Source organism: Pelodiscus sinensis, chromosome 18 (assembly GCF_052426305.1).
Source record: "Pelodiscus sinensis isolate ZL-2025 chromosome 18, ASM5242630v1, whole genome shotgun sequence".
Taxonomy (NCBI): Eukaryota; Metazoa; Chordata; order Testudines; family Trionychidae; genus Pelodiscus; species Pelodiscus sinensis.
The window spans coordinates 8,495,408-8,511,653 of NC_143069.1; the positions used below are offsets into that span (position 1 = coordinate 8,495,408).

The window sequence follows — 16,246 nt, forward strand, 5'->3', positions numbered from 1 at the left end:
GACGATCGGGGCTTTTTTTGCGGAAAAGCGCGTCTAGATTGGCACGGACGCTTTTCTGCAAAAAGTGCTTTTCCAGAAAAGCATCCTGCCAATCTAGACGCACTTTTTCCAAAAATACTTTTAACGGAAAACTTTTCCATGATAAGCATTTCCGGAAAATCATGCCAGTGTAGACGTAGCCTATTGTTCTAAAAAAAATGTGTAGCAACATTGTATGTAACGTTAATACACTTGTTTTCTCAAAACCAATGTGTTTGGATTTAAGGCTATGTCTAGATTGGCCAGTTTTTCCCGAAAATCAGCTGCTTTTCCGGAAAAACTTGCCAGCTGTCTACATTGGCTGCTTGAATTTCCACAAAAGCACTGGCTTCCTACTGTAAGAAATCAGTGCTTTTTGCGGAAATACTATTCTGCTCCCGTTCGGGCAAAATTCCCTTTTGCGCAAAACTTTTGCGCAAAAGGGCCAGCGTAGACAGCTCAGATTTGTTTCATGCAAAAAAGCCCCGATCGCGAAAATGGCAATCAGGGCTTTTTTGCATAAAAGCACATATAGATTGGCCACAGACACTTTTCTGCAAAAAGTGCTTTTGCGGAAAAGTGTCCGTGCCAATCTAGACGCTCCTTTCCGAAAATGCTTTTAACGGAAAACTTTTCCGTTAAAAGCATTTCCGGAAAATCATGCCAGTCTAGACGTAGCCTAAGTGTCTGGGGAAAACTCCCTTTAGGAGAACAGGATTTGTGCATGTCATCCGATGTCGCTGGCTGCATGTCCTAAGCGGTATCTTCCTCTGTTAAATGCCAATAACCATTTGGCTGTGTGCATGTGCTCCCTCTGTGCAGGTAGCCAGCCCAGCAGGTCACAAGAGAATCCCCAGTGACCACAAATCAGATAAGGGACAAAGGCACAAGGCAGAGTCCTTGTAAATGAAATACAGTAACAGCACCTGGTAGAGTCTATGAGGATACTAAGAATGTTTGCCCATGACAATGGATACCGCTCAGCCGGGGGTGGGACTTTCCACTGCCCTCTAGGCTGGACAAGGACAGCCCCCATAGAATCCTAGGTCTGGAAGAGACCTCCAGAGGTCTTTGAGTCCATCCCCCTGCCCAAAGCAGGGCCAGAGCCAGCTAAATCCTCCCAGCCAGGGCTTTGTCAAGCTGAGACTTAAAACCCTTCAGGGATGGAGAGTCCACCACCTCCCTAGGGAACCCAAGTGCTTGGCCTCCCTCTGACATACCTGGGTGACAGACCTTGTACATGGTAGTTTGACCAAAACATCACTCTCCATCTGGCTGTCCTTCTGAACCCTGTCCTGAACTTGGGCTGGTATGTCCCTGGTATCTGTGGGGAGTGTGTTGGTACCAAGATGTTTCCTAGGGGCGTGTCTGGTACCACCCTTCTGGGACAGCTGTGAGCTTGGCATGTCCCCCACCTCCCACTTCATCTACCTGACTCAGCGGGATTCTCAGGTGGAAACGCACCCGGGAGGAGCTATTGAGAGAGCAGATGGTGGTGCCTGCAGTCCCTCCACCAGGGACTCGAGGAAGGGCAGCAGGAGTGGGCCACCAACCAGGAGGAGTGCCGGGCGAACTGGGAAGAGCTGACTGGGAGCAGAGAAAGGGTGCCTGGGAAGAGAAGAGGTGCCACTCCAAGAATGCCAGTGGACTTGATGACCTTCTGAGATCTCTTCCAGCTCTATGATTCTATGATTCTATGAAACTCCATGCGCCTGGAATTTGAAACTCCATGTAACTAGAACTTAGTTACAAAGGAAAGCCAAAATATCAGATCCCATTTCCCAAACCATAAAATAATAAAACCGGATGGATTTATCTGAACTGTACCCTACTTACAGAAAGTGCAGAATTGTTTCCTGGAGCGAGAGAGAGATGTTTGTCTCCCTCAGTAGCTGGAGGGAACTACCAGGACCAAGGCGGGAAACCCAAAAATTCCTTTGTCCTACTTTGAGATTCCTACCTACATTCCTATTGTCCACTCCACCTGGCTAGGTTTAGTTAAGCCGTTAGTCTCTAGACTGCCGGCTAACCTTCATGATCATGACAGCATTTAAGGAAAGCGTCTGCTTTTCTGAAAAAATATTTGGAAAAGCAGATCTGGTTTTTTTTTTGGCATCCCGGAAAACCTCATTTTACAAGGAGGAAGGGATGTTCTGAAAGAGGGTTTTTTTTCTGACATTTGGCTCAGTGTAGACGGGCCAAATGTCAGAAAAGCCTCTTTCAGAAGAAAAGCAGAAAAAGATGCACAAATTGCGGTTCACAATTTGCTTATCTTTTTCCAACTTTTCTTTGTAGTCTGGACACAGCCTAAGAGGGACCATGATAACAGTTTTCAAGTAACTAAAAGGATGTTACAAGGAGGGGGAGAAAATTGTTCTCCTTGGCAGGAGAATTGTTCTCTCTGATGACAGGACAAGAAGAAATGGCTACGTCTACACTGGCATGATTTTCCGAAAATGCTTTTAACGGAAAAGTTTTCTGTTAAAAGCATTTTCGGAAAAATTGCTTCCAGATTGGCAGGATACTTTTCTGCAAAAGCGCTTTTTGTGGAAAACCGCGTCTAGATTGGTCATGGATGCTTTTCCGCAAAAAAGCCCCGATGGCCATTTTTGCGATCGGGGCTTTTTTGCGGAAAACAGTACTATGCTGTCTACACTGGCCCTTTTGTGCAAAAGTCTTTTGGAAAAAGACTTTTGCCCGAACGGGAGCAGCATAGTATTTCTGGAAAAGCACTGATGATTTTACACTAGATCGTCAGTGCTTTTCCGGAAATTCAAGTGGCCAGTGTAGACAGCTGGCAAGTTTTTCTGCAAAATCATCTGATTTTGCGGAAAAACTTGCCAGTCTAGACACAGCCAGTGGGCTTAAACTGCATCACGGGAGGTTTAGGTTGGTTGGTTTAGGTCCTGTCAAGGTGGTTAAACAACAGAATAAATTGCCCAGGGAGGTTGTGGAGTCTCCATCGCTGGAGATATTCAAGAGGTTAGATAAACATCTATCTGGGATTATCTAGAGATGGTGCTTGGTCCTCCCGTAAGCACCGGATTCCATGACCTCTCAAGGTCCCTTCCCGTTCTAGAGTTCCTTGATTCCATACTGGCCCTTCCTGAAGTTCTCAGGAGGTGAAGAAAGCTCCCAATGATCCTAATAGAATCTAGAAAGTTCTCAGAAGACTTGGAAGAGTCTAGAAAGACTCCTGGCTCTAGACTCATGATTCTGCATGGCTCTCTGTCTGCGTGTCACCCCAGAGGTGGCTGCAGTCCTGGCTGGGTGTCCTATTGTCTATTCCCATTTGTTACAGCACTGGCTTCCTTTGACCTGAAGAGCCTGACTGAACTCTCCAGCCTTCGCTCTTCGTCCTGAGCTCATTGTCACCGTCACCATTGTCAGGGTGTTGTCCCGTGGTGCCCAGGCTCCAGGAATATTCCTGGCCTGGGGAGCCAGCTCCACCAGACTTGGGCCTGGGTCTCTCCCTCGGCCCCACGTGGTTCTCCTGTGTGCTTACCTTGGTGCATCCCCCAGCCCTGCCTGCTACCACAAGATGATTGTAAAGGGCTCCATGGCTCCTGCCACAACCACCAGCAGCCCAGAGGTGCTAAAGCTGCTTCCAGCCCCACCACTGCATGTGCAGATGCAGACACATCCCTGAAGGCTTTGGGTGGGAGGTGTGTGTGTCTCCATGTGTAGCCCCCCCTCCAGTGCTCTTGTGAGGGTGGTGCCAGTGGGCAGTAGTGCATGGAGAATCCTAGCCACTCTGTCTAAGAGCCACTGCCAGAGGAGGGTGCCCCAGGTAAGCGCTGCACCCCCTCTTCCTCCCTGTAACCCCCTTCTACTCCTAAAATCCCTCCCAGAGCCTGATTCCCTCACCCCTTCCTGCACCTCCTCCCACTCAAACTCCCTCCCAGAGCCTGACCCCTCAGTTCTTGTGCACCCAAACTCCCTCCCTGCACCCCATCCCCTCCCCCAGCCTAGAGCCTGCACCAGGCCACCAAACTCCCTCCCAGAGGCTGCATCCCAGACCACGCCCACCCAAACTCTCTCCCGGAGCCCCAGGCAAGTGGGGGGGAGAGGGGGCAGGAGGGATGTGGACCCAGTCTGGGAACCACCACAATGTCTGCAAACCTACTGCCCTGACGGCTGTAATTAAACAGCTCAACTACAACGGCTTCCTTCCGCCGCCCGAGCCCCATGCGACTGGCGCTTTCCTGTGGTTGATCAGCACAGTTACCACCTGGTTTCCCGTAAATGCTCTGAGAGGTTTGCGGTCCTTAGACCCGGGGGCTGGGCTCTGCCTTCCTACAAAACCGGCAAGAGCCGCTACCTCTGGGGCACAGAGAGACTCTGGAAGCGCCCACGGGAGCTCACCAGCAGGAGGCTGTTGATCTGCGACAGTCCCAGGTACGTCGGTTCCCGTTGTGCGTCCACAGCTGCTGTCTTGCTCTCGGCTCGGAGGGGTGAGATTTTAATCAGGCAATGGCAGCAAACGTCGATTTCACGGCGGGAACACACAAACCAACAACACGATTCCCTGGAGAACAACCCACCTTTGCTGCCAGGAGGAGCGAGAACCACGCTGCTGTAAAACTAGTGGAGCCGGATTAGAGGATTTGAAATCCAATGGTGGTGATTTGTGGCAGGGGGGCTGCGACGCTTTAACTTTTTGAATCTCAGTGTCCACTGTGGTTCAATTGTTGTCGCCCGACGCCTCCGTTATCTCCACCAATGGGAAGCCGAGTCACCTCTTCAGGGGAAACCTCAATGAGCTGCTGGAGACAAACCCTGCCCCTCCCATTGCCGGGGTCCCTACAACGGGCCCTTCTCAGCTTGGGCTTTGCACCTGGCCCCGGCCACTCCCTGGAGGCTGGTGCCCGGCCAAGCGGAGGAGCAGGCTGGGCGTGTGAGCACAGCGATTGCTGCCCATGGAGCGGCTTCTCCCAGCTGGGCTGGATTCCTGACGCAGCCAGTGGCCAAACCGCAGAGGGGCCAGGAGTACACCGCGGGCTGTGATGTATTGGAGAGTATAAAATGGCACCCCCACCAGATCCTCCCCTCCCAGCCCCCCCCATACCCATTCATCCCTCTCCCACTATCCCTGGCCCGCTTCCTAGCACCCACCCACACACTGCCCTCCACATTCCTGCCCCTCCCTAGGGCCCAGAGTGCCCATTGAGCTACCACAGAGGGGCCAGGAGTACACCGCGGGCTGTGATGTATTGGAGAGTATAAAATGGCACCCCCACCGGATCCTCCCCTCCCAGACCTGCCCCTAATACCAATTCATCCTTTTCCCCTTATTCCTAGGCCCGCTCCCTAGCACCCACCCACCCACTGCCCTCCACATTCCTGCCCCTCCCCCATCACCCACTCGCCCCTCACCCCACATTCCTGCCCATCTTTCTAGCATCCACTCACCCCTTGCCCCCCTGGTATCCATGGCCACACCCCTAACAGCCCCTGACTCCTGCTCCCCACATCCCCAATCCTGTGTCTGGGTCACACGGTTCACTATGATACAGCTCCAGCAAGGGCCACTTCCGTCTCTCCGAGCTCTCCTTGCACATTAGGTTTTCAGCTTCCCATATCTCCCACGTTGTTCTTTTCTGCCCATGATGCCCAGGTGTAGCCGCCCCACTGGCTTCAACAGCAGCACGAACACGTTTGCCACCCACTCCTTGTGTCCGGCCTGCATCGGGTTTGCTTTGCGCCTGCAGCTGCCCATGAATCAGGGATGCCGGAGCCCCCGTCCTGCACTGATGCAGGAATGCAGGGCCCTGCGAGGAGCAGCAGCCGTGTGTTTCCAGCAAAGGGTTTGTGTTTCTCCCCTGTGAGCTCCCTCCCCCTCCTCAGGTAGCCCTGACTCTAGACCTTCGCATCCCGCCACTGACATTGAGAGACCCTGCCTGTGGGTGAGCTGTGGCTGCTCCTCAGTTAGAAGGAAACATCTGAAGCAACTGGCTCTTCTTGTCATTTTGTGCACACAGGGCCCTGGGGCGTCCCCCCTATTCCCTGTGTCCCCAGCACCAGGTTTGGTTCCTGGGCCTGGCATGGTTGTGAACAAACGTTCATTGTTGTAAACATGCTGAACTTTGCCGTGCTTCCATGTTTACATGCGGGGGGAGGGGTAGGCGGGAGCTGACAGAGGCAGCAGCATGTGGGGAGGTGGCTCCATGGGAACTGCTACACGCAGGGAGTCGGCTTCCCATGTGTCCCGTGGGAGGCAGGGTGGGGGAGAGGTGGCTCTGCAGTAGCTGGCAGCCACAGAGAGCTGGCTCCCTGCGCATACTGGCTCCTGCCTGCCCTTCCCGCACTGCTGCCCGTGATACCAGCAGGGGAGGGAGCATCTCCACTGGAGCCGGCATGTGTGGGGACAGCAGCTTCCACTCCTCCTCCCCCTGCTCTCTCTCATACAGAGGCAGCAAGGGGGGATACATGTAGGATTAACCAATGAGCCCAGGTTTACTGGTTAATTGTATAAACGCGATAACGTCCCTAGGGCCCGGGGTACCCATTGAGCTACGGCAGAGGTGTCTGGGCCCCCTTCCTCCACCAATACAGGTTGTGTAGATCCCTGTAAAGAGCAGGCCAGCCCGAGAGCCAGCAAGTAACCCACAGGGGCAGCAGTGAGCTTCCCCCGTCGTTGTGCTGGCTCTGCCCCTCCTTCCTTAGCCAGGGTTCCTTTGTAGCCCTTCCACCCCCTACATCCTGCCCGTGCACAGCCCTGCCCTGCAGACCAAGGGCGCTGTGTGACCCGGCTGGCAGGAGGCCCACGCAGCCAGGGCTGGCAGGGGAGTGAGTTGGCTCTTCTCCCACAGGGGCACTGCAGAGGCTGCTACCGAAGAGTCCCTCTGCTCTGCACGATGACAACCGTTGAAAGGGTGGTGGGGAATCTGAACTTCGGCAGGTGTGTGGGCATTGAGATATTCAACAACACTGAAAATGTGACTCTCGAGAACCCCAGGTGAGCAAGTTCCCACGGCCCCCTCCGCACGCCTCTATGGACTGGCCAGGGTGTGGGGTACATGCCTGCTATCAAGTGTCTGTCTGCCATTCCCATACACCTCCTCCATCCATCCACCCACTCCCATACACCTCCCCCCCCACCCCTTCCAGACTGGGTGTCGGGGGCTCCCTGGAAACGGGCTTGGAAGCCCTGGGGACTATCCAATAGCTGTGTAACTGCCAAGATTTCATGCAGTTACATACATGACTGTTCAGTGACATGTTCAGTGACATGGCAGATAATGCACCGAGTCTGGAATGGAACTTCACCATTTAAATGTCGCTACTGAGGCTCGGGGATGCGCATGTGGGGGATTCCCTCCCCCTCCACGTGGTGTCTGCAGGGCTGGGAGTGTCTCACCCAAAACCAGCGCAGCCCCTTGGGGGAAGCTTAGTGCTTCCTCCTGTGCAGCATCTACAGGGGTGAGAGGGACTTCGCTCCCTCCTCACGCTGACTCCCATGTGCAGCAGCTGGGCTGCCTGCAGCTTCCACCCTCTAGAATTTCAACAATTTTTAAAAACATGGACAGGACACCCGCACTGCTAACCCGTACCCTAACTCTAAAGCAAACCATAACACTTGCCAAATGCTATCCCGAACCCTAAAGCTAACCTAAACAAATCTAACCCTAACCCTAAAGCTAACCCTTTAGCAACCCCTAACCCAAACCCAAACTCTAACCCTAAACCTTTCCCTAACCCTAATCCTAACTCTAACCCATTCCCTATCCTTACCTCTAATCCAAACCTTTCCCTAACCCTAATCTTAACCCTATCTCTATCTGTCTTCCTGTTCCTAATCCTATCTTTAACCCTATCGCTTACCCTAATCCTAAACATCACCCGAACCGTTACCCTAACCCTAACTATAACGCTATCCTAACCCTAATCCTTACCCTCACACTAAATGTCACCCCAACCCTAACCCTAACCCTATTTTTAATTTGAACCTTAACCCTTACCCTAACCAAATTCCTAACCCTAACCATAAACGCTAAACCTAACCCTAACCCTACCTCTATCCCTATCCCTATTCCTAGCCTTAACCATAACCCTCTCCCTATCACTAACCCTAAGCGTAACCCTAAACCTAATGCTAACCCTAACCCAAATCCTAACACTAACATTAATTCTAACCCTAACCCTAACCCTATTCCTAACACTAATCATAACCTGAACCCTAACCCTACTCCTAACCCAAATCCTGACCTTAACTGTAATGGTAACCCTAAACCTGTCATTAACCAAAACAGTAACACAAACCTTAACTCTAACCCTATCCCTAACAGTAACCCTATGCCAATCTTATCTAACCCTAATCAAGTCCTGATTCCTAACCCTAATCAAAATATATCTCCAATCTTATCCTTAACCCAAACTCTAACCCTCACACTAACTCTAATCCTAATCCTATCCCTATCCCAATCCTAACCTAAACCTACACATTAACCCTAACAATTAATCTAACCATAACCAAATCCTATCTTCAAACCTAACCGTATTCCTAAACCTACCCTAATGCTAATTGTAACCCTAACGGTAGCCCTAACACTATCACTAACCATAACCATAACCTAAACCCTATCCCTATCCCTATCCCTATCCCTAACCCAAACGATTACGCTATCCCTAACCCTAAAAGAACCCAACCTTGTCTTTGTCCCTAATCCTACCTCTAACCCTCACCCTAAAACTCACACTAACCAAATGCTATCATTAACCCTAATCCTAAACTAACCCTACATGCAAATGCTAACCCTAACCCTAACCCTAACCCAAAACCTAGCCCTACATGCTAACACTATCCCTAACCCTAACACTAACCCTAACTATAATCCTAAATGCTAACCCTCACTCTAGCACTGATCCTATTCCTAACCCTAACTGTAACCGTAACCCTGACTGTGAGCCCTAGCCCTAACCTCAACCGTACACCTAACTCTAACCCTAAAACACGAGGGCTACATCTACATTGGCATCCCTTTCCGGAAAAGGGATGCTAATGAGACGAGTCGGAATTGCAAATCCGCGGGGGATTTAAATATTCCCCGCGGCATTTGCATTTACATGGCTGCCGCTTTTTTCCAGCTTGGGGATAAGCCAGAGAAAAGCGCCAGTCTAGACGCAATTCTCTGGAAAATAAGCCCTTTTCCGGAGGATTTCTTATTCCTAACCTAATAATAAACCTCACTGTAAACAATAGCTCTAAGCCTAACCCTGGGCCCTTTCACTAACCGTAACCCCAACCCTATCTGTATCCCTAACTCTAATCCTGACCCCGTTCTTATACATAACCCTAACCCTAACTCTAATCCTATCACTAACCCGAACGCTAACACTAACTCAGTCTATATTGCTACCCCTAACCCCAACCCTATTTTCTGCTGGTCCTAGGCTCATAGGATAAAGGAAGCAAATGGAACTGTAGTCCCTTAACAATGGCCTGTATGCCGTAAGCACGCACAATCTGGCTGGGAAGGGAAGAGACATTCTGGTTAGCTAGACTTCAGCCAAATCAGTGGAAATATTTTAAACTTTCATTCTAATTGGCTGGATCCAGAGGTGGGTGGACTCCAGGAGCCAATCGAAACCTGAGAAGCAATAGCCACTATAAAACTCCTCCTGAACAGGAAAACAATCAAATCAAACCAAAACAACACACCAACAAACTAGCCAACATAGTAACAGGAGCCAAGTCAACTAAAACAACTGAATTTTGGACTATTTCTGGCTGAACAGGTGCTACACACCTACACATATTCATCCAAACATTACACACCTATACCTGTGCACTCAAATCCTCCTACACTGCCATATGACGTGTGTGCTCCTGCCTACGTATGGTGCTGAACATTGTTGTTAATGACATTATGTTGACAGATGTCTACTGAATTAACAGCTCAAAGACACTTAATTGGTAACCCAATCTGTTTACTCTAAAAACAAAGGGCTTTTGTTATTAACCTGATGGTCTGTACATTAAATAAGAAATGAAGATTTCACAAGATGCCTCGTACTGACTTGACTTAACAAAGAAAAGCTACAAGCCCTGGAAGGAATTGGCGCAGCAGACCTCTATGAAGTTGAAAGTTTGACAGGACAGTCACTCATCCAACCCCCCATCCTCCCGCCATAGTACATTCCCCTTGCCAGTCAGATCTCTACAGACGCAGCCCAGCTCTACAAAACCAGCGTCAGCCAGTGACACCCCCACTGCAATCCTTCCACCTGGGGTCCCCTATAGTCTGGGGGGGACCTTGGAATTGGGGGCTGGATGTGGTCCCCAGCTTGTTTGGATCAAGCTCCTGAAGCTCAGGGGCCCCCCATACTTAGTGGAGCCCGCACTGGCACTCCAGCCCACCGTCCCGCTCTTCCTTGGGGCTGGAGCACACAAAATCGGCACGCCTGGGCTTCTGTATACTCTGGTGTGTGAGGGGAATGAGGGGAGTGTCTTTCTCCTTCTCAGTCAAGGGCCACGGCAGTGAGGGATTTTTTTCCCCATTTCCATGTGGCCCGTGACTGATTTTTCTGTGGATCAGCAGCTCCCGACCCAAGAAAGGTTCCCCACCCCTGCCCCAGGGCAAACCAGAACCCCAATGTAAGCTCTGGCACCCTGACACCCCCTTTCTATTCTCCCAAGTAAAAACCCTGTTGCCTAGAGCCTCCTGTCACCCCAGTAACAACCCAGAGCCTCCAAGACACACCCTGCCACCTAGAGCTCCCCCACAAGAGTTTCCTCTACGCTGAGTGGCAGCACGGCCCTGCAGCTGCTTAATCAGCCCCGTCCAGCCAGGCAGCGCCATACATAGCCCTGAGCATCTGGGCGGGGCTGATTAAGCAGCTATGGGGCTGTGCTGCCACGCAGCTTAGAGGGACACTGTCCCCTGCCCCAGCCCCATCATGTGCAGCCCCAGCGGGGCAGTTGTGCCTGCTCCACTTCTTAGATACAGCCTGGATGATGCAGCCTCCCAGGCCACAGGTCTCCTCCTTGTCCATCCTGGAAACTGCTGGGCTCCACCTCCTCAGCCGAGGCTCTGCAGCCAGAGCTCCCCCCAGGCAGGCTGGTGCTGTGTGAGCGCGGTCCTGAGGGTAGGGTTGTCAGGTGGATTAACAAAAAAATACCAAAGACCCCCTCCCCTCACACACACACACACACACACACAAAAAAAAACACCGGGAAAAATTCTGTTGAGGAAAAAAAAGGGGAGACCAAAGTTGTTAAGCAAAAATAAAATAAAAATGGGGAGGAAGTTGAAGTTGTTAAGCAAACGTTGCAGCACTCCCTCCAGCTTGGGACCACACACTGACCACCGGTGAAACCACTTCTCCCCCGGGGCAGGCCCCCCAGTCCTCCCATCCCAGTGCACTCCCCCCTTCCCGTGAGGCAGGCATCCCCAGCGTCGGGAGCCCCCACTCCAATGAAATGTCCCCCTCCCGCTGAGCCAGGCGCAGAGGAACAATCTGACTTTTCAAGTGGTTGCTCCTGCTGCCTGGCCCGGCTGCCTTGGCTCACATTGTGTAGAGGGAGGCATCACGTGGCCAGCTCCCGGTCTCTGCTGATCACGTGCGCTCTGCTCCCACCCCAGTCTGGTGCCCCCTTAGTGTGGCACTCAAAAAGTGCCCCCTCCTGCCTCCCTATTCTAGATTCTGCCACACTTCTCACTCGCCCGCCCCTGCCAAATGCAGCAGGGGAAAATTGTCCCCACCAGGCTTCCGTTCCAGGGAAACAGGACGGTATTTCACATATCCGGTATTTTCTGTTTTTTTTTTTACTGGACGGAGCCCGCAGATGTCCAAGTGAATATCGGACACCTGACAACCCGAAGGAGGAGGCAGAGCCCAGCCCGGGTTGGGTGGGAGGAAAGGGACTGGCCCTGTCCCCACTTACCTCATCTCCACTCCCTTATGCTTTGGTTGTGCAGGAAAGGCCCCTCTGCCCTGGGCCTGGCCCAAGTTGGGTCATGCTCCCTTGTCCAGCAACGTGCTGTGTGTCTCCTCTATAGAAGAGCTGAGACGCTGTGACCCACCCCAGCCCCAGGGTCAGGGATCTCCTGCTGCGGAGATGCACTTATTAATTATTGTCAGGGATGCTGTGTGCTGAGGTGCCCTGTTGTCTGTTCCTCCAGGACTTACTGTGAGAGTGGCAACGTATGGATGGAGCCTACAACAGAAATCCCCCCCGGTGGCTCGGGGAGCAGCATGTTTGTGAAAAAAGGCAGCACGGCCTGCGGGAGTGTGGGGGTGCTGAGCTACGAGTCCAATAACTTCACCCTGGCCATCATGTTCTCCAATCCCTTCAACTACAACTTCTACAGCATCACGTTTGCTCTTCAACTCTGCAGTGGGAGGACGCACTTTGACAGCATGAAGAACCTCTACCGCTATATGTACGGCGGGGGCCCGCCCTATCAGTGCCACTCCTTCAGGAAGGCAGTGCTCCGGGGGTGGAATCCTGGGGAACTGAGGGTGCGCAACCAGGAGATAGAGGTGAAAGCCACCATGACCAGCAACTATAAGTCCTACATTAAAGTGCAGATTGAGCAAAAATAATCCAAGCCCGCCCTAGCTATGCACTCAGCCCAGGGAAATGCCCCCATGTGACAGACCAGGATGCAGGGGAAGTAAGGACTTTCTTTCTCCCAACCTGCATAGACAGTGATGTGCTAGCTCTGCTCACATGAGGCCACTAAAAAAAGGCCAGAGTGGTGTGGGCGGTGGGAAGAGCTAGCCAGCCAAGCAGGGCCAGCCCACAACATTTTGGACCTGAGGCAGGGAGCTCAAATGATGCCCCCATGGCCCCTCACTTGGGCCAAAACTTTGAAAGGTCTCTTGTGCCCTCATTCCTCCAGCACAGCACAGCACTCCAGCATCTCTGTGCATGTACAGCAGAAAGAATACATATGCACCAGCAGCGGACACAATTTTCCACACTCTGGGTCCTAGTGGCATCCTCTCTTGGCCCCGCCCCCCTCAAATCTGGCACCTCAGGTGGCCACCTCAGTTCATCTCCTGGCGAGGCCAGCCCTGCACCAAGTACCATCTTCCCGATCTCTTGGGTTTGCACTCGGTGGCTAGCCTGAACTGCTGCCCACACTGCTCTTTTTAGTGCACTAGTCTCCTCAGTCTGGTGGTATCTGGGTATTCAAGATTATATAAAGAAGGGTTTTTTTCTGTTTATTTCCTAATCTCAGAAATAGTAGGTGTTGGCATAGGAAGGCCTGACGCTTCAGTATTTATCTTGGTGATAAAACTCCTATAAAGCTTTGCAAAAACTAATGCTAAAAAGGTAACCGAATTTTTAGAAAATAAAGGCTAAAATTCTTGTAAGGGGAATATATTGAAGAGCTTGACCTTTTGGTGTATCTGTGTAAGGTTGCTATTGATTGCATGTGTGCTTACTGGGTAAACTAGAACTGGCTAAGCAACTTGAATGGCAAGTTATAAACACACAAGGAAAGGGTAGGTGCAGAAGATCATAACACAAGAGTGTGAGAATGGCCCTACTGGGGCTGCCCAATTGCCCACCCAGCCCAGTGACAGGTGCTACAAATGGAATGAACAGAGCAGGACAACATGGGGGTCGGTCCCTGCCCACCTTGGCTAGTGGCCATTGATGGAGCCATCATCCATGAACGTATCTAAGTCGTTCTTGAGCCCTATCGGAACTTTGGCCTTTTCAATATGCCCAGTAATATGTTTCACAGGTGGACTATGCGCTGTGTGAAGAAATACGTCCTTTGGTCTGTTATAAACCTGCTCCTTTGAATGTCATTTGGTGACCCCTAGTTCTTTTGTTAGGAAAACGTAGCAACCTCCTTATTCCCTAAATACACTTCCCTATTTGCTGTCTCTGCACCATTCAAGACTTTATAGCCTTCTGTCATACCCCAGCAGGTCTATGCGCCTGTATTCGCCCCTTTCATCACACGGCTGTAATCATTTGTGTACAAAATTTGAAAAGTCCTAACTCACTAAACAATATTTTCCTGAAAAAACATGTGTAGCAACATTAAAACATGTGCAGCGCACTGAGCTTACTGCGGTTTGGCAGCCCTGCTCAGCCAGTGGCTCCACACCTGGGTCTCCGAGCAGCCTCCTCCACCATGGATCCCCTCTGCTGCCAGTCCTGGCTCTGGTGCTGCAGGCTGCTACCCTGCAGGCAACCCCTGAGCTGAGGTTTGGGGAATAGACAGCGTGTGAGACTAGGGGAGGAAGGGCCCCAGGTAACCTTAATCTACCTCTGGCTGTAGAGTAGGGATGGAGCACAAGGGTAGAGTGACCACATTCCCCAAAGGGAAAATGGGGAAAGCTCTGTGGGCTTGTCGGAGGCTATGGGTGTCCGGCTGCGAGCCCAGCAGCAGAGCATTTAAGACACCCGGAGTTACAGGGCAGGCGATGACACAACACCTCACTCCCAGAACATGCATCTCAGCCTGGTCCATCCTGCCAGGCCGGAGCCATTCCCTCCCATAGGCTGTGTGAACCACGGCAGCCAGCCACTCCCGGCAACTCAGCCCCGGTTCCTTGTGGTCTCCTGGCTGATTTATTCCCACTGTTCAATCCCAGGGCGGATCCCAGGGGAACGCCCCCAGGAGGCCTCCCATGCGGTCCCGGTAGATCCCGTCGAAGGCCTTGCTCTGCACTGCTGTGAAATGGTTCTTCCAGTCCCCACAGATGCCTGTGGAAGGCGAGCGGTGCTGCTCAGGATTCGCACCATGGCCATCGAGGGGACTGGGACTCGCCTCCCACCCTGCAGATCGCGGGGCGCTTGCTGCTGCAAGGGGGGTGGAGCCCACCCTGCTCCCAGTGCGCAATCCTGGCTCTGCCCCCGGCTCATCCCCCACAAGGGCTGCAATGGGATCTGCAACGCTCCACAATGATGAGGCTGGCTCACAGCAGCCCCCTCACTGTCACTGCAGGGGAGGCAGACACTCCCCCAGCAGCTTCCTCAGGAAGGTGCCCTTCTCCTGATCCATGATTTCCGCGGGGAGCAGTGTCGAGTTGCACATCTGGTTCTCCCGCATGGCCCTGAAGGAGGCATTCTCCACCACCGCCGTGAGGGCTCCCTCATCCAGCGCCTGCCCCAGGACCTGGCAGAGTCGCTGCACGCTGCCCCGCAGGTCCTAGGGGAAATAACGCCCTCAGAAACCAGGGTATGTCTACACTACAGCACTAATTCGAACTAACTTAATTTGAACTAAGCTAATTGGAACTAGTGCATCTAGACCTAAAAACTAGTTCGAATTAGCGTTTTGCTATTTCGAACTAGCATGTCCACATTAAGTGGACCCTGAACCGAGGTTAAGGATTGCCGGAAGCAGTGCTGGCAGGGCATCAGAGGAGGACTTAGAGTATGGAGCTGCTGTCTCAGGCTAGCCGATGGCTGTGCTTAAAGGGACCCGACCCCCACCCCGGACAGACAGTTCTCAGGGTTCCCCACTCGCTTGTCTAACTCGATGAGGGCCGCAGGCTGCCATCCAGGAGGACGGGGAGGGGGTAAATCGGGGGGCTGCAGGAGAGCTTCCACCACAAGGAGCCCACAGAACCACCCCAGTCCTCCCCATCGGGGGCGCGTACCCCATTCCTCCCTCACCTCCTTCCACTTACCCCTCCCTAGCCCCCCTTCCTGATGTACAAAATAAAGGACACGTGTGTTCAAAAATAGAAACTCTCTTTATTGAACAAAACTTGGGGAGACTGGGAAAAGGAGGTGGGAGAGGGGAAGAGAGAGGGTGGGAGAGGGGAGGGCAACTAAAATGATCAGGGGTTTGGAACAGGTCCCATATGAAGAGAGGCTAAAGAGATTGGGACTTTTCAGCTTAGAAAAGAGGAGACTGAGGGAGCATATGATAGAGGTCTATAAAAGCATGAGTGGTGTGAAGAGGGTGCATAAAGAAAAGTTCTTCATTAGTTCCCATAATACAAGGGCTAGAGGACACCAAATGAAATGAATGCGTAGCAGGCTTCAAACTAATAACAGAAAGTTCTTCTTCACAAAGCAAATAGTCAACCTGTGGAACTCCTTGCTGCAGGAGGCTGTGAAGGCTAGAACTATAACAGAGTTTAAAGAGAAGTTAGATAAAGTCATGGAGGTTGGGTCCATGGAGTGTGTGGCGGGTCTCGCCCGCCTGCCCTCGTAAGTCCAAGGCCCCTGACCCGAGTCCACAATGCAGTTTATAGCTGGCCCTTTAAGCAAGGCCAAGGCCCTCTGGCCTGAGTCCACAATGTA

General features: G+C 52.1%; 2 protein-coding genes and 1 pseudogene across 7 annotated transcripts in view; 1 reads left to right on the forward strand and 2 right to left on the reverse strand.

The window, feature by feature from the left end:
• The window catches only part of LOC102460158 (sulfotransferase 2B1-like), a 189,419-nt gene that overhangs the window by 67,807 nt on the left and 105,366 nt on the right, over positions 1-16,246 (reverse strand). The gene's annotated exons all lie outside the window — the stretch shown is intronic.
• Positions 16-15,106, forward strand: LOC106731774 (cytolysin tenebrosin-B-like). 2 transcript variants are annotated; one of them, XM_075914240.2, is made up of 4 exons: positions 16-4,416; positions 5,636-5,825; positions 6,831-6,976; positions 12,144-15,106. In XM_075914240.2, the coding sequence occupies exons 2-4, from the start codon at positions 5,736-5,738 to the stop codon at positions 12,565-12,567; spliced, it is 660 nt and encodes a 219-aa protein (XP_075770355.2). In that variant the 5' UTR covers positions 16-4,416; positions 5,636-5,735; the 3' UTR covers positions 12,568-15,106. The 2 variants fall into 2 exon arrangements, with proteins under 2 accessions (XP_075770355.2, XP_089626097.1); XM_089769971.1 differs by lacking the exon at positions 16-4,416 and having other exon boundaries at positions 4,440-5,825.
• Positions 14,574-16,246, reverse strand: part of LOC149523206 (sulfotransferase 2B1-like) — a 39,044-nt pseudogene continuing 37,371 nt past the window's right edge.